General features: G+C 36.1%; 1 protein-coding gene and 1 long non-coding RNA gene across 4 annotated transcripts in view; one reads left to right on the forward strand and one right to left on the reverse strand.

Moving 5' to 3' along the window:
- The first annotated feature begins 3,869 nt into the window (after positions 1 to 3,869).
- The window catches only part of LOC125664148 (uncharacterized), a 26,835-nt gene continuing 3,885 nt past the window's right edge, over positions 3,870 to 26,819 (forward strand). Inside the window, exons 1-7 of one of the 3 annotated variants that reach the window (XR_008799588.1) lie at positions 3,870 to 4,515; positions 5,980 to 6,123; positions 6,444 to 6,594; positions 7,481 to 7,735; positions 9,849 to 10,047; positions 15,576 to 15,630; positions 26,020 to 26,190. Coding sequence is in view for 2 of the 3 variants with exons in the window: in XM_056152631.1 (XP_056008606.1) it covers positions 3,926 to 4,515; positions 5,980 to 6,123; positions 6,444 to 6,594; positions 7,481 to 7,735; positions 9,849 to 10,043 (1,335 nt within the window). In the remaining variant the exon portion in view is untranslated. Of the gene's footprint in view, positions 4,516 to 5,979; positions 6,124 to 6,443; positions 6,595 to 7,480; positions 7,736 to 9,848; positions 10,282 to 15,575; positions 15,631 to 26,019; positions 26,191 to 26,819 lie in introns of those variants that run through there. The other 2 variants (XM_056152631.1, XM_056152630.1) reach the window with 2 other exon arrangements.
- On the reverse strand, positions 17,816 to 19,084 carry LOC125664147 (uncharacterized). The gene is made up of 2 exons (XR_008799589.1): positions 18,596 to 19,084; positions 17,816 to 17,914 (listed from the first exon to the last, which is right to left on the reverse strand). It is a non-coding gene; the product is annotated as an uncharacterized LOC125664147 (long non-coding RNA).

Consider the following 26,819-nt stretch of genomic DNA (forward strand, 5'->3'; position numbering starts at 1 on the left):
ACCAGGAATAAAATTCCTCAGAAAGATATATTTCTATCATGCGCAAAGTTTAATTTATCAAAATTTTTGCAAAAACCTATGACATCACATGAGGATCTATTTCATAATAACAAACGCGAAGATTTCAACTTCTCCATCGTCAACTTCCCATATTTATGTGGCTACAATCCATTATCACCTGCATATGGTGTTTATATCTCTCAGCTGATTCGATATGCAAGAGTTTGTTCTGCGTATGATCAGTTTTTAAATGGAGGCAGGCTACTGACAAACAAGTTGATGTTACAGGAGGTTTCAACAGTCTCCTTTAAAGTCAGGATTTCACAAATTCTATGGTTGTTATAATGATCTAATTGGCCAATACAACTTGTCATTGAGTCAAATGTTGTGTCTTGTCAACGTGTTTCATACCGATTGTTAGGCCGTTCTTGGCACACTGATGTTGACTACGAATTGCTCCGTTACGGTGGGTGTGACCGGTCAACAGGGGATGCTTACTCCTCATGGTTGCTCAAATCTCTTTTCTGTATATTCCTTATAGGAGTTGTGAGATCGATTACTGTTCGTTATCTTCACCTTTCATTTAAGCGGCAGAAAATAGCATATACTTAGTTAATAATACACACAATGCACCGCGTATTTAAGTGTAAAGACTGCAGACTTCCAACAAGGCTTCTCAATCTATTTGTACGCACGCACCCCCCCCCCCCCCCCCCCACACACACCCCACACACACACACACATGATGTGGGATGCCAGGTTCTCTTGAGGGTTGTCTTGGTTTCCAGGTGGAAAAGTGAGTGTTACAGGTTTTTTTTCTCGAGTTTTATCAGTGAATTCCCAAAGCGTCACAGCTGTTGTAACGTCGTACGGAAGCCTCGTTTCGGTGCCCACTCATAAACTCATAAAGCCGGAGTTCGAAACCATAGTCATCAAGGGCTACCGTATTGCCGTATCTCTGAGGCAGCGTGTGGTGTATCTGATATTTGGGTTGTGACATGAAGGAAGTTGTCGCAAGGTGCAAACTGGACTATTTTCATCCCCGGTTGAATACATTTGACTCTCAGCCTGGGGTTGCAGAAGTAGGCGTGTATTATGGGGTGGGTGGGTGTTGTCCTCAAATAGCCATGTTTGTTTTTTAATAATTAATTATTACCGGGTATTCATATTTGATATTTGTTTGTTTTTGTTGAATAAATTTATATAGATCGATAGAATTAATTGTTATGTTTTTCTTTTCATGATTCCCTATCAATAAGATAAATAGATCTATAGATACGAAGCATCCAGAGGAATCCCCAACATTCCAATAGAAAGTAGTTCTGGCGATTTTTTTTTCGTTGGATGAGATATTCCAATAATTTTTCAACCAATGAAAAAGCGTGTAACATGTAAAATCAAATGATTAAGTTATGATGTCGACGTCTGTATTTAATGATAACACATACGTCATAACTTATTTGCAGAAACAAGTGCCTGTAGGGCTTTCCTCTCAATTATGGCAGCCAAGTGACCTTAGTGTGATTTCAACTAATTTCTGTCTTTCCTGTATGGCACGTCGTTTTTACATTGATTCCTCTTAAAAGATATCTCATAAATGTTATAGGGTACATTATAAACGTTATAAGATGTCTTCTGAAGTTTATGGGATTTCTTATATCCTTTACAAGATATCTAATAAAAGATATAAGATATCTTGTATCATAAACTTTACAAGACATATTTTTTTTTATAAATGAATAAACCTACTTTTGAGCTAAAAATAGGTCAAACAGTTTTCCGGGTTTTTGTTTTTTTCATTACAGATACAGGTATTGCCTTGATATTTAGTCAAAGGCCACAGGCACTTGTTTCTGTATATAAGTCTGTATACTAATAATAATTAACATTATTAGTATACAGACGTCATAACTTATATAAAGAAACAAGTGCCTGTGTCAAAGGCTTCGTCTTTGAGGAATACAAGTTCAGTTTGCATTTCAGCTGGATTGGTCCATCCTTGACCTACTTTTGGATTAGAAATAGGTCAGACAGTTTTCCGGGCTTTTTTTTTTCATTACGGAGACAGATATGGCCCTGATATTTAGTCAAAGGCTTCCTTTCGGAGGAAGACCAGCGCAGCTAGCATTTCAGCTGGATTGGCGCACTATGACCTTTAGGGGTTGAGAATGTACTTTAAGGGTAGAAGTGGGTCAAACAGTTTCCAGATATTTTTTGGTATGGTTACAGGTATTGCTCTGAAATGTAGTCACAACCTCCCTCTCAGAGAAATACATAATCAGTTCACATTTCAGCTAAATTGGTGCGCCATGACCTATACTTTAGGGCTAAAAGTATATCAAATGGTTTCCTGGACTTTTTATCATCATAGATAGATATTGCACCGACATTTTGTCACAACCTCCCTCTCAGAGAAATACATAATCAGTTCACATTTCAGCTAAATTGGTGCGCCATGACCTATACTTTAGGGCTAAAAGTATATCAAATGGTTTCCTGGACTTTTTATCATCATAGATATAGATATTGCACCGACATTTTGTCACAACCTCACTCTCAGAGAAATACATAATCAGTTCACATGCCAGATGAATTTGTGCACAATGACCCACTTTGAGGTTTTACTATTCAGAATGTGTGTTGTATCAATTCAGAGTGCACAATATGCTTCCAGGTTCAATTTCACTGTCCGACAGGCGTATATTGTACCGTTTGCGGTATATTTGTTTATAAGATATCTCATAAATTTTATATGATATCTTGTTTAATATATAAGACTTATAAACTTTATGATATATCTTTTAAACTGTAAGTTATAGTAAGTAAGTATAAGTAATTTATTTCCAATTTTGGGCCCAGAGGGCATACAAAGAATACAAGTTCATATACATAAATCATAAAAGAGTGATTACCCAAAAGATAGATGAAAAAATAAAATTTACAAGTTCATGATAAATCAACTGTTCTTAGTAATGAACAGCTGAAAATGTAATTGGCAAGTTTGTCAATAATATTGTTACATTCGTTGCTTATAAGCCAGATAAATTTTTGTCTGTTACACAGGTTTATAAAATTCTTGCACAAAATGTTCATGGACTCTATGAATGGTTTTCTAATACAAAATGGAATTCATCTTCTACACAGTCAGACTTGCAGACAGTACATATTCTCTCATTTACATGTGTTTGTGTGTAACGTCCAGTTTCAATAGCCAAAGAATGAGAACTGATTCTGAAATTTGTGAAACATTGCAAAACATGAGGATTACGAATTACTGAAAAATATTTTTCTCTACAGAATCTTGTTTTGAAAAGTGCATAGGTTCGTAATTTACCAAATTGTTTGTCTGCATTGTCTGAGAGTGTATTACACCACTGATATTTAAATCTTTCATATAACTTATTAGCAACAATTGAAACAATATTTTCATCATGTATAGAGCATTGTATACGAAATAGCTTATAAAATTTATTAGATATCTTATTAAAAATAGAAGATATCTTATAAATTATATAAGATATCTTTATAGAGAAATAAATATGGCGTGTCATTTTCCTGAAGGGAAAGGGGGGGGGTAGAAAAGACAGAAAATGAATAACCACCTTTTCCATATCGTCACTAGCCACGGTTAATACTGAGTCCGGTAGTGCCTACCCTATATATACATGTACATGAAGGCAATGTTTAATCACAATTTTACTTCTCTTCCTCCTATTGTCAGAGTTTTGTCAATGGTTCTTAAAATTAGAATATGGAAATGAAATTCTCAACTGTTGTTATTATGATTCAAACTTTTTTTTTTTTTAAATACTGAGTATTTTTTATCCACCTTACATGTAAGGCCGACCAAGTTATTGGACGACTTTGTTATGCATTTGTAGTACGACTTATCTAGAATCCGGTACGCCATTTGTTCCCGATCAACATGTCAGATTCCGATGCGGATAAAACAATGAGCATCTCTGATGCGGACAGTAAAGAAATGTATGAAGAATCAAGCAAAAAGCGACGATTGTCAGACTCTACAGAATCTAGTTCTGTTTCTCCTGAATGTAAACGACTTTGTTCCGTCACTAAGAATACACCTGGGAGCCCTGACCGAGATGAAGATGGAGCTCCTAAACACTCAACAGAATCTGAGGATTCGCTATCTATTCCTGGAAAAAAAATAACCAAAATAGCTTCCCTTGACCTTCCACCAAAATTAAATAAATGGGAAAGAAAACACATTGAAAACCTCAATATCTCAATAGTGTATGCTCCTAATACGAAACCTCTTGATCTTATTCAATGCGGAGAAATTAAGAACTACGAGGAGACTGAAAATATAATCGAGTTGAAGAAATATATACAGAAGAGTCCTATAATGGCTAATTTAAGATCCTTGGACCACGTGTACACCTCTTTTTCTGAACTGTCATCGGAAAGCTTATGGGAGATGGCTCCAAATGAGGATGAAAAATTATCAATGATCCCAGCATGGGTACCAGAACAACATATGATATGGTTTTACAGGTACACCTCAAACATTTTTTTTAAAAATATGAAATTAAGGTTTTTAGGGGGCATGAGTTTACCAGTTTTACAGAATCTGTAAGTGGTTTAAGACATTTTAGCTCGCCTGAGAGCTCTGAAAGATCAAGTGAACTATTCTGATATCTATCCGTCTGCAATTTTTCGCATTTTCATCTTCTCCAGAACCACTAGTCCAATTTCAATAAAAATTTAGTACACATCATTCATGGGTGAAGGGGATTCAAATTAAAGAGCCATGCCACCTTCAAAAAGGAGGTACAATCATCAAAATAGGCTGGGGTCATTTAAAAATCTTCTCGAGAACCACTGAGCCAGAAAACTTCAAATAGGCCTATACATGAAAGCTTTTTGACAAAATGCAGATTCAAGTTTGTTCAAATCATGGCCTCAGGGGTAGGACCACAATAGGGGATCAAAGTTTTATGTGCGAATATCTTCTTCTCAACGATACAATTCCCATTTGACAACAAATTTATATTTCCCCTCCCAGGTAAAGATTTCCCTTCAGTTGTACACATTGCAGAAACAACATTAAATTGTATGAGAACTTTAATCATTTTGTATATTTAGAATAATTCTGAGTCATTTTCTATAAAATTGTCAAACTCTAACATTAATATACATTATTGTATATATTAAAGCAATTGATATGCTTATTTTGAGATACTAAAATTTGAAGATGTCACCCACCCTACCCCCAACCCTTGACGCTCATGACTGCATTTTCAAATATTCCCCTGTTTCAGAATATGATTGATTTTATATTGTTTAGCGTCCCTCTCGAGAATATTTCACTCATATGGAGACTTCACCGTTGCCGGCAAAGGGCTGCAAAATTTAGGCCTATGCTCAGCGCTTATAGCCTTTGAGCAGGGAGGGATCTTTATTGTGCCACACCTGCTGTGACACGGGACCTCGGTTTTTTGCAGTCTCATGAAATGGGTAGTATTACATATAAAAGCTGGATGAAACCTAGCTGCCTTCACATGACGAAATGTTATTGATCTCCAAAACCACTGTAAAGTTTGTTGAAGGCTTTGAACCACAGTAAAAATTTGGATGATGAAGAACCCAGAATGTGAATTGCCCCATTGATTTATTTGTGCATCTGTCCTTCGTCCTGTCAAGAAGTTTAAAAACGATTTATTTTCAGCACCTTTTTGCCAATCCTTGAATCAGTTGTGCTTTATTGTGAGTTGGCTCGGTGGCAGTATTAGTTTCATGTAATTTTGATTATTGTTGTTGCTACAATTGTATCCTGCTTAGAAATTCCTAAAGATACCTTACCTAATCAACTGACAAGTGTGATAAAACCCTTAAGTCAGTAATATCATAATTCGGTATGTGTAGAACATCATATTACCTTCAAATTGTGTTAAAAAGTAATTTTGAACTATTATTTAAAGTAGAAACATTTAACCTTTGCCATGATTCCTTTTGCAGATTTCATTGTCAAGCACAGGAGTTTGGTAACCAGCTTTATCTGGTACTAAAAAGAAGAGAAAATGGTTGTAACATACTCGGAAGTCACGTGCAATCATTGTTTGAGACATTTGCTGGTATGTTTGGATTGAAAAGTGGGCTCAGGTAAAGTAGTTGACCAAGTGCTATTAATATCTTGCTTTATCACAATGTGCCTTATTTGAGTTGATATTAACTACACTGATGACATCACAGCCTCAGTATGCAGTGGGTTTCTCTTCTTGTACAAAATAAATGTTTTTATATATTCCTACTTCCTATACCCACTGAGAGATTTTGAGAAAAAAATGGCTGCCATCACTTTCACAGATAATGACCCTTTAAATCTTTTTATGCATTATACCTTTGTAATAAATTGTTTGGTATGAATTTGTAATTAATTGTTTGGTATGAATTTGTAATAAATTGTTTGGTTGAATTTGCAGTAGTGTACCATGTCTGGAAATAGATACAAAGAGAATCAATAGGCTGGATATTATGGGTGCAGCTGACATTATTTTCCCCTGCAAAATGTTTTCGCCATTTCAAGAAGTCAAACAAGGAACTCAGCACCCCTCAGTTGTGGCAGTTTGTGAGGTAAGTTAATATTTTTTATCTTATTGAAAAGAAAATTTGAAATTGACTCAGTTTGAAAAAAGATAAAGGGACATAACTTGCTGAATCTGATACATGTTACAGGCCCCTCCCCCTCTTCCCATGCATGCTGCCTAATTTTCTGTTTGAAAGGAAAGATGTTTAAAATATTCTCGATAATTACAATGCTGCAACTTACATATGCTTTTAAATACAACTATTTTGATAAGAACAATGTTTGTGTAATGTACATTTATACATCCCTAGATTGTTTCAGTACAAGCAACATTTAAAAAGTGAGCTCAATCATTTACAAGACGCATGCATATACTTAAAAAAAGAGAAATGTTTGTATTTCCTTTATTATCTAAGGACAAATTCAGACTGAAAAATTTCTGTAGTAGATATTTTTAACCACAAAAAGTGCATCAAGCATTGTACTTTTGTGAGTTTTCAGAAAATAAAATGGTTTATTTCTTCTTTGTGTGTATCTTTCGACAATTAAATTGTTCATTGAGAGAGAGAGAGAGAGAGAGAGAGAGAGAGAGAGAGAGAGATGTCATTAATTCCAGTGCAGGTGTGTTATCCAAGTTACAGTTGTGATTTACCTCATACACCAGGGTTTCAGTTTGTTCCTATTTCAAAATCTTAACAGCACCTTTTACAATGAAATGGGTACAAAAGCATTGATTCTCCACTCTCTTAGAATATGTGTATTGACGTCAAATGTCATACCCAGTTTGATCAAGTCAAGTGATGAACCCTTTGGTATTTTTTTTTTTTGCCTCAAAAGGTCAAAGGTAATAAGGTTTACAGCTGTAAACATGCAAAATATTCATTATATGGAGGAAGGGGTCATATATTTTATGCTGTCTTGTTTTTATTTCAGGTCAAAAGAGACTGTCCAAAACTGACCCAAAGGGATTCACCACTGAGCAGTAGAAACTGTACTAAATTAAAAATCAATTCTAAAGACTCAGCAGAGCGAATTTCGTCAACAACAGATTCAAAAGCTTCACACCATGAAACTCTTCAGCACCTTGATGATAAAATAATTGGCCAACATGGAGGAGAACTTCTGTTCCATTATCCAGACACAATTAAGAAGGGGAAAATATTTGGATTAATTGTGCAAGAAACACAGGTCTGATTAATTCCTTTTTAGTTTTTAGGTCACTAAACTTCCTCCAAATAGTTATTCATTTTTAGCTCACCTGTCAGGTGTTTATTGTTGGTGTTAGGTGTCTGCATTTGTCATTAACCTTTCATATTTACATCTTCGCTGCTAAAACATCTGGGCTGATTTTAATCAAAATTTGTACAAAGCATCATTCATTTGGAGAAAGGGCTTTTATTTTTGTTCAAATAAAGGGGCACATGGAGATTTAATGAATTACTAGTAATAAAGATAGGATTGGTTGTTTTATTTTAAAAAAAACTCCCCGAACCAAATTCTCAGCATCAGAGAAATTTTGATATATTTTTCTTATGTAAGGAGTCCTGTGGGGATCCGGGTTAGAATAGGTCATGCTTGCTTGTTGTAAGAGGCAATAAAATGGGGCATCCCTTCAGATGAGACCACAAAAACAGAGGCCCCGTGTCATTGCAGGTGTGGCACAATAAAGATCCCACCCTACACCCCTGCTCAAAGGTGGTAAACGCTGAGCTTATGCCTAAATTTTTCAGTGAAAATTTTTTGAGAGGACCGTTAGACATTATACAATCAATCAATCTTATGTAAAGATTCAAGTGTGTTTAAACCATGACCTAGGGTGTCAGGAAGGATTCACAAGGGGGAGGGGGGGGGGTAAAATTCATTGTATACATTACAGGAAAAATTCTTGAAAAAGTTATTTATTTAACATATTTTTTTAAAAACAAACTTCATAGTCCTTTATACCACCTTGTTTCCATACTAATTTCTCATGTTGCAGCCTTTATGTACTTGCGTCTATGGCACGCCAAATTCACAAAAATGAGCTAAACATAGTTTCACAGTTGATAAACTAGGTTTATCGATTGTAAACTATAGTTAACGAACTGTAAACTATAGTTAACGAACTGTAAACTATAGTTAACGATTCGTTAACTATAGTTTTCATCCGTAAAACTATATTTAACAATTGTAAACTATAGTTTACAAATGCTAATCCAAGTTTATCTGTCTTTAAATAAACGTTAACAATAGATTTTGCTGATAGATACAGATTCAAATTTGTAAACTATAATTTACATTCGTTAACTATAGTTCACGATTGTTAATCCTAGTTTCACAAATTGTGATACTATATTTATCAGACTTGTAAACCGTAGTTTACAATCGTGAAACTGTATTTATCAGATAAACTATGTTTTGCAATCGCTAATGATTGTTTTCATTGTTAATTATAGTTTACGCTTGTGAAACATAGATTATCTGTTAACTATGGTTTACAGATGTGAAATATAGATTAACGTCGTTAACTATAGTTTACGGACCGTAAACCTAGTTTATCAACTGTGAAACTATGCTTAGCTCATTTTTGTGAATTTATCGTGCCATATGCATCACTTAGATCAACTGAATGGTAAAAAAAAAATTTCAAAGGAAGGTCATTCAATGATTTTCTAGATAGATATCTTTCTTAATGAGAAATTTGATATTACTCTCAGATGATCATTATGCCCATTGACATAATTTGAACTGAAAATTTTCAAATTTTATTTTTCCATTTATAATGTTTACAATGCTTAACTGAAATATTTCTAAAATGTTGAGTTACAAGTGAGATACAGCACTCGCAATTCTTTGTTATGTAAACATGGCTTGTGCCATGTTTTTGTTTACATATAGATTACTTAATGGAAGATAGTGTGTTTAAAACAAAATGAGATGTGCCAAACACTAGAAGCTATTTAATTATATTAAGAATTAACTTGTAAATTGAAAAAAATCTGCTTTTGATGAAACTTACTTGTATATTTAAACTATGTAAAGAAAAAAATAGCATGAGCTTTGTTTACATAACAAAGAATTGTGAGCTTTGTATATCCCATATACCTCGACAACTGACATTCAAATTTTTGCAGACCATTAGATATGCCTTAGTTAAGCATTCTAAACATTAGAATGAATTTGAAAATTTTCAGCTCAGATCGTGTCCATGCCCCTGATAAAAGCCACTTGAGGTCCTCTTGTTTCTATTCTACTCCAAAATATACAAATATATTAAGATTTATCAAGGCATGATATTCTATTATGTTGATCACTTTTATAGGTTACATTTACAATGCTGGAAATGAGTGCGGAACAATATAATGACATAGTTGAAGGTAACATATTACAGCACAAAAGTGGAGATCGACCAACTTTGAAGGTTTCTAAACCATATGACTATTTGAAAACTCGGGATAGAGAATTTATCATAGAGGCATTCATCAAACTTGCAATGCTACAAAGGACAATTATTTAATTTCGTAAGTAACATCAGATCTTTAAGATAAGATTTAAAGGTGTTGTGTTTAAAAATTAATAATGTAAATGCAAATATGTTGCAAGATATAATGCATGTCATTTAATGAATTGCCATTTAATGATTGCTTATTTACATGTACATATGTTCAATATTTTTCAATCTCCTATTTGACATTGGCAGTGTTGTGAAATATTTTCTTCCTCATTATAAAGAATAAATCCATTTTTTGAATATATTTAATGTCTTCTTTCTTTTCGTGTGTCATGTGTTGTCCATCGTGCGTTAACATTTTATACATTTTCAGCTTCTCTTCTGAAACTACCTGGCCAATATTGACCAAATTTGGTGTGTAGCATCTAAAGGGAAGTCAAAGGGGAACATCCATACCCCTCACTGCCCCCCCCCCCCCCCCCAACCTCGGATCATAAATTTAGGATAAAAAAACTGTTAAAATTTATGCAATCTTTATTCTCTTTAACAAACAAAGTACATGATTATGAGCCACCCTGACCCTGCCATTGTTCAGCTGTTGTGATTTTTGAAAAGATTTTTTATCAATCTTTATACCCATGAAAAATTATAACCCCATATTGTGACCCCAACCTAGACCCAAGAGATCACAACATAACTGAAAAAGAATTCACATAACACAGAGATGCTCAACACCAATATGACTAACTTGATCTTGCTGTTCTGGATAAGACCAAGGTCACAAGGTCATCAATCATTGTATGATGCGAAGACCTTCTCTTTAAAAAAATCATATACATAATATGAAAGCTCCATATAAAATAGTTCATGAGATTAAATAGGTAAGATTTTTATTAACAGTAGGTAAAACTTCAAGGTCAGGGTCACAGGATCAAACACCTTAGTATATCAAGGTCTTGCCATAAAGAATCTATATACATGTACAAAATGTAAAAGCTTTACTTTTAATAGTTCAGGAAATATTGAGTAGGTCAGGTTTTTATAGAATGTAGGTCAAGGTCACAAGATCAATATTACTGTATCAAAAGGTATAATTGTCATAAAAATCTATATATACAAAACTTGAACACCTCAACTAGAATAGTTCTAAAGATAGGTAAAGTTTTGTTAAAAGTAGGTTTAATTACAAGGTAAAAGTATGAAATAAAAGTTCGTACCATAAGAAATCTATATACAGAATGAAAGATCTACAGTATCTTGAATAGTTCAGGAGATATTGGATAGGACAGATATTTAACAAGAGTACCGCAAACGGTACAACATACACCCGAAAGACCTTCAGTGTAATATCTGTATCCATGATGATAAAAAATCCAGAAAACTATTTGACCTACTTTTAGACCTAAAGTAGGTCGCGGTGCACCAATCAAGTTGAAATATGAACTGAATATGTATTTTTCTTAGAGGGAGGTTCTGACAAGCTTTCAGGGCAATGCATATATTCGTAACAGAACAAAATTTGGAAAACGAAAAATGTTTTTCTTCCAAGTGATATTGTGACTTGACCTTGAGAAACAATAGCATCCCCCTCTTGGCATAACGTGTATGTGTACCAAGTTTGACGGTCCTAGCACCAATAGTTTGGTTTGTACACTGCCTACAAAGTGTTTCTATTAACTGATAGCACGATCTTGACCTTTGATCTCTGACCTTGAAAACCAATATAGACATACATATTCGCCTCATCATGGTAATTAAATGCACCAAATTGTAAGATCCTAGCTCCAGTAGTTCAGTCTGCCTACACGGTTTTCCTATTAACTGATACTACAACCTTGATTTCTGACCTTGAAAAACAATAGGCATCTCCCTCTCATCATGGTGATTAAATGTACCAAGCTGTAAGATCCTAGCTTCACTAGTTCGCTCTGTATTCTGCCAACAAGGTATTTCTATTAACTGATAATACGACTTTGACCTTGAAAAGCAATTGGCATCTTCCTCTCATCAACGTGATAAAATGTACTAAGTTGTAAGATCCTGGAGCTTACAGTCAATGTTGCATTTTGCCTAAAAGATCTGGACAGACAGACGACGGAATACCACACTCTAAGGTCAAGGTCATACTTCACAAAATAAGGTCTTGCCATAAAGAAACTATATACAAAATATGGAAGTTCTACCTTAAATAGTTCAGGAGTATTTGAATAGGTCAGGGTTTTGTTTTTAAAAACGATGGTCAAACTCCCAAGGCCAAAAGATCAAACACCATTGTGTACAATTTCTTGCTGTGAAGAATTTATATACAAAATATGAAATAGTTTCGGAAATATTTAATATAGGGTATGTTTTTTAAAAGTAGGTCAAACTCCAAGTTCAAGACCTTGAAAGATCATGATTTGAAATGTCTCACATGCTTACTCCATTATCCAGTGAATATCGCCCATTACATAAATTTTAATTATTACACCAAGTTTCCTACGCTGTTTGTGACGTAACAAACAAAAGTCAATTTTATGTAGTTTGTTTACAACTTGTCAAAGCTACAGTGTTCTAAACATGACCTTTTTGCACTTAAATTAACGGAAATAAATACATGTAATGACCTTTTTGCACTTGATATACGAAAAAATTCATATCGAATTTGAGAGTTTAAAATGACATACATGTAGTAATGTTAATTTCTAAAATTTTGCATAATTTTCAACCTAGAAAGAAGTGATTAGAGACGCAAGTGTTTGTTTATTATGTAATTGAATTATTTAAGATTAAGGTTAATTTCGGAACTATAGCTATTAGAGTTCGGAAACGAAACCTTGCCGGTCATGGATGTTTACAGCAAGAGTGCTAGACCTAGTCTAAAGTGATGACGGACACGAGTTTTCATTGGACGACCAAAATTAGTAACCAATCGTAATGAGGGACGCGAGTTTTTACTGGGCGACCAAAAAGTATTAATTTGGGAATTATAACTAATTTTTTGTTGGAAAAATTAAAATTAATGTTATATTCACACCGAAGTCACAAGATGGTAGATATGATCTATCGCTTTCATGGTTGTTTTTTTTATTTGACTAGTATTTCTTATTACACGAATACTTTTCAGGTTTGTTGTGTAACAGGGAGGGAGAAATGCAACGGGTTAAAATGGTACAGATTGGGTACAACTCCATATTAACATTAAGGAAGATAGCTCCTGAGCCTTTGAGCACAAATGTCAACGAGACGTGATCCAACTCTTTGGATCAAGTTACTGTAGTATTTATGATACATTTATTATATACCCCATTCATTATTTATTTTTAAATCCACATTTATTAGATAACAACTGTGATCCAAATTATGGGAAAACCGGATCACACTCTGTGAAATCAACAGTATAAAAAAACGATACATTGATGGGTATATAATAAAACTAAGTATTTACTGGTTCAATACTGATACCATTGGTGCAAACATAAATTACACATCTATTACTGAACTCTATCCAGTTGAAAACAATTGTGTCAATTCAAATTTTGAAAGGATTTGACAGGGAACATATTTTGTGGCGGAAGGATTGATTAATCAAAAAGTTCTAAATCTGTATGATATTACAGTTTCTGTTTCATCCAATATATATCTTCTATTTTTATACTCCTATACGTGTATTTCAGTTTTATAATCTATGAAAGTGCGCAGCAGATGAGACTTATTAATTTTGTTGATATTTTTTTCCAAACAGAGCACTGTTAATTTACTTGAAATTTTGTATAAAAATTCGATCAGTATTTTCGCCAATAATTTAAAATTTCTATTTCTAACCCCCACTTTTTTAAAGCTCCATTTTAAATTTTATTACAAGACCTTGAAAAGTATGTGAAATTTTAGAAATTGACATTACTCCTAATATGTCCTTTTAAACTTTCAAATTTGATATCGTGAAGTTTTTCGTATATCAAGTGCAAAAAGGTAATTATTTATTTACATTACTTGTATTAAACTTTTTTATCTGTAGTGTTAGAAGACATGATTATGTATATATTTTATGTAATGATTGATTTGTGTTGCTTATGTTGTGTTGATACCAACAGACAAATCAAGTTTAATTGAATGAATGTTGAGTCAATTCTAAGTGCAACAAGATGTGTTTCTGAAACACAAATGCCCCCGATAATGGCCAATTCCAAAGATGGCCAAGGTCACAAGGACAAATATCTTGGTACCAGTAGAAAGATCTTGTAACAAGAAATGCTCATGTGCAATATGAAAGCTCTAATAATTACCATTAAGAAGTTATGACCAATGTCAATTTTTTTTCAAAGTAGGTCAAATGCCAAGGTCAAAAGGTTTAGTACCCACGGAAAGGTCTTGTCACAAGGAATACTCATGTGAAATATCAAAGCTCTAGATAGCACTTACTGTTCAAAAGTTATTAGCAAGGTTAAAGTTTTTAAAAAGTAGGTCAAACTCCAAGGTCAAGGTCACAGGGTAAAAAATGTTGGTACCCACATAAAGGTATTGTCACAAGGAATACTCGTGTGAAATACCAAAAGCTTGCTGTTCAAAAGTTATTAGCAAGGTTAACGTTTCAGACAGAATGAGGGACAGGACAAAAACATTATGCCCCCCCGATCTTCGATCTCGCGGGCATAAAAAGGTCATGTTTAAAACACTACTGCATAACTCAAAAACAAGCATTGCGACTCCAGTTTTTAGCCGAGTTGCAACGAAGTTGAACTCGGCTATTGGTTTGGTGATGCGGGTGGGTGGGTGGGCGAGCGTCAACAATTGGTTTCTGGATGATAACTCGAAAAGTTTACAATCTAATCAAATGAAACTTTGATATATTGTTGGGTACCAGGTAAGGAAGACCCTTATTAATTTTGGAGAAAAATGGTCAAAGGTCAAGGTCACAGTGACCGAAAATAGAATGAAAATTTCAGAAAAATTTGGTTTCCGGATGATAACTCAGAAAGTTTAAATCCGAATCAAATGATACTTAAAGATATTGTTATGTACCAGATAAGGAAGACCCCTATTGATTTTGGAGAAAATAGGTCAAAGGTCAAGGTCACAGTGACCGAAAATAGATTTAAAATTAAAAAAAAAAATTTGTTTTAGGAGGATAACTCGAAATTTTTCAATTTGAATCAAATGAAACTTGGATATATTGTTGGATACCAGCAAAGCAAGGCCCCTAATGATTTTGGAGAAAAAGGTCAAAAGTCAAGGTCACAGTGACCGAAAATAGATTGAAAACTTCAGACAAATATGGTTTCTGGACAGTAACTCGAAAAGTTGAACTCCAAACTCCTTTTAAAAATGTATTCACAAGAATTTATTACATTATATCCAACAATTAGTTCTTCACAATTATGAATATGCCACATCATTCCTGACTTTACAATGTATCCCATGCAACTCGGCTCATGCACCCTTGGGTGCATATATTGATTTTTCTTTTTAATTTCCTAATTTCCCTTCAATGTAGAAATTAAAAATACACTTCCCCAAAATTTGACATCTTTAACTCACCGACTTTTGAAATGAAAAATATACAATCAACAATATGTCTCCGGCATAAAGATGCTTGGAAATGCTGTGTTTATCGTTTAGATATATAAAAAAAGAAAAGAAGAAGAAGAGAAAAAAAGAAAAAAGATTATAATGCGTAAGTAAAATTTATGGGCTGGTGCCGAAACGAACATTTCACCCTAGTTGTGAAAATTCGAAACTACAGTGAAATGTAGGGTACTTGTTTCAAAACAGAAATCCAGAAGCATTAAAACTTGGGTATAATTAAAAAAGTCGCAGATTGCTGTTCAATATATTGTTGTAAATGTAATTAATTACTAATACTAGTTAAACTGTACCCCCCCCCCCCCATGGCCCAAATAATTGGTGAATATTATACAGAAAACTGTCCAGTTAAGTGAAACTACAAATATTGCAGCATTTCAACACTTTGCTTGAAGAAAAAGAAATTTCTTTGTTTAACTAACTGTGTTTTTCATTGTCTGTGTATATTGAGACAAGGATAAGTTTGATTACTTCTTATTGAACAGTTGTATAGCAAGCCAAGGCTCAAGTGATAATCATACGAGCTTTTCTGATCGGAATTTGTCCATTGTTTGTTGTTATTGTTGTAAACTTTTCACATCAAGTGTTGTTCGATGAAATCATTCATATTTAGTCTTTGTACGAGGATTATTCTGAGAGACAGAGAGGAGAGATTGCTTTGTATTCACATTTTGTCCTTTACTGGTGTTTCACTTAAATCCATGCTATGACTCATAGTTTTGTTCAGCTTGTTTTTTAGGTCACGTGAGTGACTCAGATGACCAATACGCAAGATCGTAAATACCGAGTTAGCGGAACTCTCTTGTAAAGAAGTCCGGAAAAGCGTGTCGATCTTGGGAATTTTTTGTTTATTCAAAACTTGGGATCGGAAGACGATTTAACATCCATGTGCTTTCCGCAATTAAAAGCATTTTTAAATGAAAGGTGTGTAAAATCGTCTGGATACAGGAAAAATGAACTTCTGAGTTTAGCTCGCGAAGCTATATATTTTGACGCAAGCTCTTCTCGGCTTTGGGAATTTCCTGGCTGACAGCAGTGGGGAAAAATCCACCACATTTCCATTAAAATATATCATTGTGGATATCTCTGCGTATTATGTTTCTTTCTTGAATCATTACTACAGTCTAATGCAATGCAATGATAGTGCACCATGGTTAAAATCGGGTGAATCGATCACAATGAAATTGTTAGTGATCCCCTCTGAAATCTGCAGAATATTCACAGTAAACCAAAGTAAAACAGAAACTTTAAATCAAGCCTATTGGATCAAGCATAAAGTTGGCAGGTCAACATAAGAATTAAATAATTGACACTGTCAGAGACCATGATACTGAATTATAAAATGCATAAATAGCCTTATCTCCTACACAAGCAATATATACATCTTATTATACCTGTTGGCATGGTTTTGCATATTCATGAAGCATTATATATGAGGGTGTTTTTTTCACCCACTATCATATGTTTCTTCTTTCCATATGTATGGAAAATTATCTGAAATTAAAACAATTAATATACATAGTGATACACATGTATATAATTTCGAGAATCTGTAAAATTGTACACTTTAAGTCCAATAAAAGCTTAAAACACCTCCATCATCGCACAAAAAAGTAATCTTTTAAACTTCAGCTATAGCCTATATAGTCTTATCAAAGTAAAGCACGTCGTGAGATCTATATGTAATCAAAAATTGTCCAAAAATGAGTGGAGGAAATTCGATCTGAAATTGCCGGTTCGAAATAGGAAAACTGGTGTGTGTCATCTATAAAACTCAGTCTATATCTTCACCAGCAACCCTATGCAACCCAACAATAGTAGAAAAAACGAAGTGACACGGTTAGATTTAATTTAACACACGTGAAAAATATGCGAGTTGACGAATCACCTACTTGCTTGAAAACAAAGGGATAAGACTATATCAAACAAGCGTGTCACATGGAAAACCAAGTATTATACATTTCCTAAGGTCTGTCTCTGGCAATTAATGACATAAAATCGAAAGTGACACAGCTAATTAAGCCATGATACGCTCATTTACGTACATTCCCATTACTTACCATTGAGTCCGCCATATTGGATTTTGATCAGTGGAAGAATCCATTCGACAGTGAGTGCCTGGCCTTCGTGCTTGCACATCGGAAGGCCTCGGGAACCAGGCTACCACCGAAGCGATGTCCCATAAAAAGAAGGACGAGCATTCATATAACATGCTGAATATTTCGTAAATCTTTTATCAGGACAAGAAACAATATCTAAACAACAGCAAAAGCAACATAAAACACAGAAAAGGTTTTATTTCAATTATTAACAAGGCAAAAACAAAAACCGGAAATGCGTTTTCTTCGTAAAATCTTCGGGACTACCTTTACACCCTGAAGAAAAAATAAAAGCCATTTATTAAATAATTAGGCAATTTTAATCACAATGAAGACTCTTGGTGATCATCTTAAAACACATTCAGTAAGATAATTGAAGAAAAACTAACGTATAACGATAAATCGGCAAATATCAATATCGGACATCGCGGGACATATGTCCCGGGACATATGTCCCGGACTACATTTACACCCACCCAGAGAAAATACAGATAAAAGATTATTTGGAAGCATGCAAAATAGAGCAAGGAAAGTTTTTTTTAGTGGTGTGTTATTGACTTTGTGGTATGTATTGATGTGGCAAGTACCTATTGTTACATTGAAGTTTTATGAAACCCACCATAAGTACCAAGAACGCTGCAGGCACATATCAATGTTTTTTGGAGGCGATTGGCCAACTCTTAACATTAACTGTTATTTTCATGCATGCAAATGAAGATATATTGCGAGAATGGCCCCTCCACTATTTTTGATAGTGTAATTATTCCGGATATTTGAGGTACGACCATGCGGAGTTCTCAATTAGTCACTTTACATCACGTGATCTCATTTGTGTATAAATACCGAGACTCCGCAGTCGTCAGTGTCATTCAGATAGAAGACCCAGCCAAGTTGAGAGGACGAGATTATGTGTACTAATAAAGTATTCATAGTAAACAATTCCTCGCCTGTTCTTACAGTTAGAGAGTGAATTTGGAAGGCCATCAGAAGTCTGGCCTGCCACGAAGAGGTTGACCTCCAGTAAAGAGGCTAGCCATAGTTTGTTTTCTTCGGTGTCGTCCGCATTGGCTGAACAGACCGTCGTCCAGGCCGCTATACTCATTGTCCGTCCTGAATAAGGCATCCTACAGTGAGTGTAGTGGTTGAAGGGCTACCACATATACTGTCCGTCCTGAATAAGGCGTCCTACAGTATATGGGGTAATCCGAGGGCGACTGGGCTCTAGATCTACATTTTGTTAGTTAGCACTACCAGTTTATCGTTGCTTGCCTCTGATTGATATAGTGATTCTCTGTTTGATTATAATTTACCTAGATAAGGTTAGGACATATTTGTATATTTTGGCAGTCCACTAAAATCATACCAATTAGTTTAAATTAGTTATTGTTGAATACCCCAAACCCTGGAATTGACCAGGTACGATCCCAGAAGTTAATGTAAATACGTTACAATAGTACGATGTAGTAGTGAATGAGAAGATATTAATGCATGTAAGCTTGAAAGTTATGAATTGAAGCCCTGGAGCAAAGAATGACCCCCCCCCTCCCTCCCAGCCTGAGGGGAAAAAATTGCGACAGCAATGACGAACACTATATAACGACACCCCCCCCCCCCCCCATGCACACACTGATTAAGGTTCTGAAGGTCTTTATCATGACTATCATATTTTTATCATTATCTGTCAGGAAATGTAAACAAGCCATGTGCAACTTACAACTTCTCCGGCGAACCCCCTTCCCCGCATCCCTAATATTACGGATCTGTGCCGATATGGAAAAATTCACAGACATCTGAAGTATGCACACACACCCCCCCCCCCTTTCTGATTTTTTGGGGCGGCGATTATTTCTCCGAAATGTGTGGATTCCCCGTCTATTCCATCCTAATTTCGAATTATGTAATCGTAAACATGCTTTTTTGTAAGCCTTAAATACCTTATACTGTTTATAATAAGTATATTCTATATTATACCAGTCCAGTAGAAGGCCAATCTCTAAAGCTTGTGAAAAGCGTGAAACAACTACATCAATCGAAATTGGGTTGAGAGAGACAAGGAATCCACACATTTTGGAGGAATTATCACCGCAAAAAAAAAAATCAGAAGGGGGGATTATAGTTATCAGGTGTCTGTGGAAAAAAATATGGGGGATGGAGTCCCCTTTTTTGTAGCATTTCCCCCCCTAATGTTAGTAACTAAATTATATAAAATAAGATCAATTGTGGTTAATGGTCACCATTAAAATAATCCTTTTGCCTGTTATTTTTAATTCATCTCTGATGCTCTATCTTTCTATAAATAATTCTAAAGAATTCCAAACGTAATTTTAGAAGAGCGTGCTAGCCAGTCAAAATCGACCACGTATTCTGTGCGGTATCAGTACATAGCACTTCGTGGTATAAAACGGAAAAGCCATTATTTATCACAATAAATACGTTACCTTTATAAATTTAGATATTCACCTGCTTGCAGTCTTGTATCGGAAAAAAACCATGTAATAAAAAAGCACCCTTTGTGACCCGCCACCTCTGACATGCTCAGAAACCAACATCCGGTATCATCTTTTCTTTTCCGCCGTTGTGGAGCGCAGTCACGTTTTTCTCGAGGAGGAAAAGAATTTTTTCTACTTGCTATTTTGGCTAAGTATTGCATGGTATTTGTTGATATTACTTTATTACATTATTAAGCATTATGGCGAATGAAGGTGAAAATGTTAAATTACCTTTTATTGCTGTAGAGGGAGAGTATTGGGACTCTGTTGACTCTAGAAGTTTTGGTCCCATGGAATCTGACCCTTTTCTTTCTTATGGGAATGTCATGGATTCTCCAGGAATTCCTTCTACCCCGGTTACTTCGGTAGGTCAAATTAGAGCTACATCTACTTTTACGCGACCTCCTGGTAGTCCGGTGGCTAGTTCTCGCCCTGAGAGTTTTCCTTCGGGTAATCGTAGGGAGACGTTTTATCGGTCTAGGTGGCCAGCTAGATTTCCTCATCCCATGTATTCTGTGCCACCTTATCCCTACTCGACTCAACCTGTGTGGACAGGGCAAGGTTTTGTTAGTAAACCAAACTTAATGGAGTCCTCCAATAAGGACGAAATTAAATGTTTGGTTTCATCTATTCAGAAACTGGAGGCTTCTATTTCTTCAAAATTTGTGACAGTGGAACGTAGACTAGATTTGATTGAAAAAAGCAAATCAGCTACGTCCCCCACTGTTCCTGGGGCTGCTCTTGTCACCCCTCGGCCCGCTTTTGATAATAAAGCGGACGAGGAGGTTGACTCATTATCTTTGGCTCCAAGTAGTCAAGAGGCATCTTTTCTGAGCGATAATTGCCTATCTCCGGTTCCTTCAGTCGATGAAGTTGGGCTTTCTCAGGAGCAACTTCCGGTAGAGAATCTCACTCTGAAAGACAAAGTGTACGCAATTCGTAGAGAATTGTCAGGTCACGATTCTTTAGTTTCTCCTCCCAGGAGTTCTCACATACCTTCTGATTTTCAGTCCTGCTCTGGTCTTGTGAGAGATTCTTCTAAGTCGTATGCTTCTTTTCCCGAGTCTAGTCATTTTAAATCTGCATTGGCTTCCATTAATTCTCATCTTGTCGACGATCAGATGTCCTCCAATAAGGCCTCTAATTTAGTTAGACAAAATCTGGCTTTTAGTACATCTTCTTTCCCTGGTAAGGTTAGAATGAAGTATTTTGATATTCATGATGTTTCCTTGGGAAAATCTCAACCTGTTTTTGATAAGACTTTTTCCAATCTTCTTGGTGCTAAGTCTTCTGAGGGGGTCAAGTTATCTCAGACTTCTTATTCTAGGTCGGAGAACAATCTTCGGGGTGTTGCCGCAGCTTTACAATATGCGGAGCATTTTCTTGCTGCTGCAGGTGCCTCTCTTAAAGATAAGGGCGAAGAATTTGATGATGTTCGTTCTTTTCTTCTCAAAGTAGATAGATGTCTTTGCACTTCTCAGCTCTTGAATCTTGGCACTATTGCCAATTTTTCTTTAGCTAGGAGACAAGAGATTCTTCAAAAATCTAACGTCTCTGAGTTTCTTAAAGACAACCTACTTTTTTCTCCTCTTCATAAAGAGCAGTTATTTGGCATCTCTTTACGCAAATTACAAGAGGAATTACACAAAGAACCTCCTACTGTTAAAGTAGATGTACAACTCAACAATGGTAGTTCTAGGCGTGTTTCTTGTTCTTCTAAATCAGACTCTTCTAGAAGTAAGTCTCAAGGTGCTACTAAATCTGGCTCTTCTCTGCAAGGTTCAAATAATCTTAAGAGAAGTAATGAGCATCGTTCTTTCCCATCGGCTTCGGGATCTAATAATAAAAAACCCAAAGTAGCCAAGGGTAAGAAATCTCAGTTTTGATGCCTCCCCCCCTCCTGTAGCACAATCCACTCTTTCCGAGGAAGTAGGTGTTCCCTTTCCTCATCTTCCTGTGGGAGGACGCCTCTCTCTTTTTCTTCCTCATTGGTCCCGTCTCATTTCGGACATATGGGTTCTTTCTGTGCTACGGAGGGGTTTAGAGCTTCAATTTCGAGAACAGCCTCCTCTCTCTGCGGTTCCTCTGGAATTTTCTATGACCAGAGACCCGTGGAAAAATCTGTTGTTACAAGAGGAAGTGTCTCTACTTCTCCAAAAGAATGTATTGGAAGAAGTAAGTCCACCTCTAGGTTGGGGGTTCTACTCTCGTCTCTTTCTTGTACCCAAAAAGAATGGACAAATGAGACCTGTGTTGGACCTCTCTTTTCTGAATCAGTATCTGGTGATTCCACATTTCAAAATGGAGACCAACAGGTCGATCAGAACCTCTCTCCATACAGGGATGTGGACGTCTTCTTTAGATCTGACGGATGCTTATTTTCATGTCCCTATAGCTCCGGCTTATCGGAAGTTTCTTCGTCTGGTCTGGGAGGGCAAGGTATATGCTTTCAGGGCAATGCCTTTTGGCCTATCTACTGCTCCACTAGTGTTCACAAAAATTTTTCAAACAGTGGTTGCGTATCTACACTCCCAGTCCATTTTCATCCATACATATCTAGACGATTCTCTGATCAAGAATTTTTCTTTCAACCTTCTTCATCAACATACTCATCGAGTTATTCATCTTCTGTTGAAGCTGGGTTTCCTTATTTCTTGGGAAAAATCAGAGATAGTTCCCAGTCAGAGTTTCATTTTCCTAGGGGAACAATTTCGAACAGATCTTGGGATAGTTCTTCCTCCAGAGGAGAAATTTCTCAAGCTTCAGTATCTGTTGGATCAACTACTTTCAGCCAAACAGGCTTCAGCTCGCCAGTTTCTACAACTGATAGGTTTTCTGATTTCTCTGATGGACATAGTACCTTTAGGTCGTCTTCATATTCGCCCCATTCAGTGGTATCTTCTGGAATTTTGGGTACCAGCCTCACAACAGTGGGAAGCTGTTATTCCCATTCTTCCCAGATTGTATCCTCATCTTCTGTGGTGGTCAGTGAGAGAGAATGTTATGATAGGTTGCTCGCTAGACCCCCCAGTTCCTTCTATGACCCTGTTTACAGATGCTTCTCTGACAGGCTGGGGAGCTACCCTGGAGGGCAGAGAGGCATCAGGTATATGGTCCGGTCTCCAGTTGACAGAACACATCAATTTACTGGAGATGCGGGCTGTTCTTCTGGCATTGAAACAATTTTCCCAATTTGTTCAGGGTCAATCTCTGATGATAGCCACAGACAATACAACAGTAGTGGCTTATCTGCAGAATCAGGGCGGCACACATTCTCAGTCTCTTTACCTTCTGTGCAAAGAAATTCTGTTGTTTTGCCGTTCCCTGGGAATTCGCTTGTCAGTCAGGCATGTTCCTGGCAATCTGAATCTAGTAGCGGATGCTCTCTCAAGGTCACTGCATCCAGTGAATACAGAATGGGAGTTACATCCAGCAGTCTTTCAGGAGATCTGTCTCAAGTGGGATCGTCCTCATATAGACCTCTTTGCTACGCATCTGAATTGCAAACTGCCAACGTTTGTGTCTCCGATTCCAGACAACAAAGCTTTAGCAGTGGATGCAATGTCTTTCGATTGGAAGGGGATGTTTTCTTACATGTTTCCTCCTTTTCGCCTCCTTCCCAAGATTTTACACAAAATCAGGGTAGAAATTTGCAAGACCATTCTTATTGCTCCAGCATGGCCAAAACAATCTTGGTTTCCAGATCTTCTTCAACTGTGTTGTGCGAGACCAATTCTGCTTCCTCTCAGGAAAGATCTTTTGTCTCAATTCAAAGGCAGGAAAGTTCATCAGAATCTTTCCAACCTCCATCTACACGCATGGTTACTGTCAGGGAATCTCTCAGACAGGATGGCTTTTCTGACAGAGCAGCCAAACGTATCTCTAGTTCAGTCAGAAAATCTACAGGAGCAATTTATGACTCTAAGTGGAACATCTTCTGTTCTTGGTGTCGTTCAAAGGAAATTGATCCTCTCGCAGTTACTGTCCAACAGTTAGCTGAGTTTTTAGTTTATCTGTTTGAAGACAAAGGTTTCTCTCCCTCTACTATTAAGGGCTATCGTTCAGCTTTATCCAGAACTATAGCTTTGTCAGGAGGTCCTGATTTTGGGAAGAATGAGTTCTTGTCCCTCATGGTCAAGAATTTTTGTTTGGAACGACCTAGACAACGTAGGCTGGTTCCATCCTGGAATTTAGCTTTGGTTCTTAGGACTTTACAATTTCCTCCTTTCGAACCTTTATTTTTAGCTTCCTTTAAGTTTTTGACCTTGAAGTGCTGTTTTTTATTAGCTTTAGCTTCTGGTCGTAGAAGGAGTGAGATTCATGCTTTCTCCATTGCAGATTCTTGTCTCAGATTTTCTGCAGATAATTCTTCAGTTACTCTGTTGACAGATCCATCTTTCTTAGCCAAGAATCAGTTATCAGACAAAGGTTCTGGACCTATTGTTATTCCTGCTCTACCTAAATCATTAGGTAATCAGGATTTATGTCCAGTGCGTACACTTCAGAAATATATTTCTGTTTCGTCAACGCTCAGACCTACTGGTTCTACTAGACTTTTCATTCCTATTAAGAAAGGTCTAAAGGATATTTCGGCTAAGACTATTTCTACTTGGCTTTGTCATACTGTTAAGATGGCTTACCAATCTTCATCTCCAGAAGCCTTGTCTCGTGTTCAAGTTCAGGCACATGAAATTAGAGCATTGTCTTGCTCCTGGGCTATTTTCAATTCCTCCTCTATGTCGGAAATCATGTCAGCTGGTTATTGGAGGTCTGATAGTACCTTTTATAACCATTACCTTAGATCTATGCCCCTTCATAGTGACAGTTTGTTCTCGCTTGGACCTCTAGTTTCAGCTCAAAAAGTGGTTTTTCCTCCTAGTTGCCAATCTCAGGGGGATTCAGCTCTACTTTGAATTCTGCTTATCTAAATTTATAAAGGTAACGTATTTATTGTGATAAATTCTAAATTTTTAGTATTAAAATTTGTATTTGTTAAATAAATACTTACCTTTATAAATCAGAGGTCCCAACCCACCTCCCCTTCATCCCCCTTCTAATTTTTTGTTTTATGTCAAAGAATAGATGATACCGGATGTTGGTTTCTGAGCATGTCAGAGGTGGCGGGTCACAAAGGGTGCTTTTTTATTACATGGTTTTTTTCCGATACAAGACTGCAAGCAGGTGAATATCTAAATTTATAAAGGTAAGTATTTATTTAACAAATACAAATTTTAATACTAAAAATTTAGATTTTGTTGCAGTTTTCGGCGACAAGAGGCAAAGAATGCAGTCATGTCATACATGGTTTTTAAGCTGAATGATTGTACAATACAACGGTAGTAAATACATTAGCATCGCATATTCCTTGGAGGCTCAACAGGCCGACATTCTCAGGGGGTGCCATTCTGTGTCATTTGAAGCTAGGTACCTATACCTTGTGTTGTTATTAGTATACAGAGGCCTGTGTTGTTATTAGTATACAGAGGTCATTTACAGAAACAAGTGCCTGTGGTGCATGGAGAGAACAAGAAAGGAAGTCTCGCCAAAATTTGTGAAATTCATGGCCCCAGGGTCAGGGGTTCTGGTGTAAGAGTGAAGCTCTATTGATGATAAAATGAAAATGCATTGATTATTTAAAAATCTTTTTCTTTACTCCTCAACCATGCCAAATCACACTGACAAAGTCCTGGTGTTTGTGACTTGTTGGGATGTGAGTTCGGTACAGTGTGACTGGCTTAAAGGACCTAAACATCCGACTCATTAGGGTCATGAATGTCACATTTCTAGTAATTGTAATATCACAGCTTTACTACATTATGTATTTAAAGGGAGTGAAATTTGAATCCAGAATAAGTAGTGTTTCACAAACATACATGTATATTCTTTTTTCAGAATTCCATGAAAAATGTTTAAAAAACCCAAAGAAAAATGCATTTGATGGCAAAAATGAGGGAGAAATAGCAGCGCTGTTGACCAACCATTTAGTGTCTCGCTTAGTTTATGGGAGTAAATACCTCATCAGCAATGACTACCAAAAGCAGCCATCACAGTGCCCATGTTTAAATCCAAATCTATGTATGGAATATATTTCATATGGCCAGACAGGTATAGGTAAATTTTTTTTATATATATGTCTAAAGTTGAAGGCTCAGGTGAGTATTTTTGATCTGAGATTGACTGTCAGCAGGGGTGGGACAGTACCCTTTCTCCACCATCACTTTGTGTTGCCAGAATACAACCATCATTTTATATAATATTTACATCCACTGAGAAGTTTTTCCTCTATTTATAGATTTGATTGTACTGTGGAATCTGACATTAGAATTCGTGGTGGCACAATTTTCGCGGAAATCGTGGGTACCCCTCACCCACAAATTTACATCCTCAACGAATAAAAACAACTAGTATACAAGAATCTTACAAATATATAAATCCACGAAATTACATCCCCACGAACCCGTAAAAATTCAGCAATCCACGAAAATTGGCCCCCACGAATTTAAAATGATTCTAAATTGATTAGGTAAATTATTATTGTATGATTAGACACATTCATTGAACTTTTTACACTCAGGTGACCTATTACTATCCAGGGCTTGATATTAACATGCATGCCTGTCAATGTCTGACTGGTTAAAAGTTTGGCGTACTGACTGACATTTGTTTTAGTCAGTCTGATGGAACTGGTTAAT

The sequence above is a fragment of the Ostrea edulis genome, chromosome 1, assembly GCF_947568905.1.
Source record: "Ostrea edulis chromosome 1, xbOstEdul1.1, whole genome shotgun sequence".
Lineage (NCBI taxonomy): Eukaryota > Metazoa > Mollusca > Bivalvia > Ostreida > Ostreidae > Ostrea > Ostrea edulis.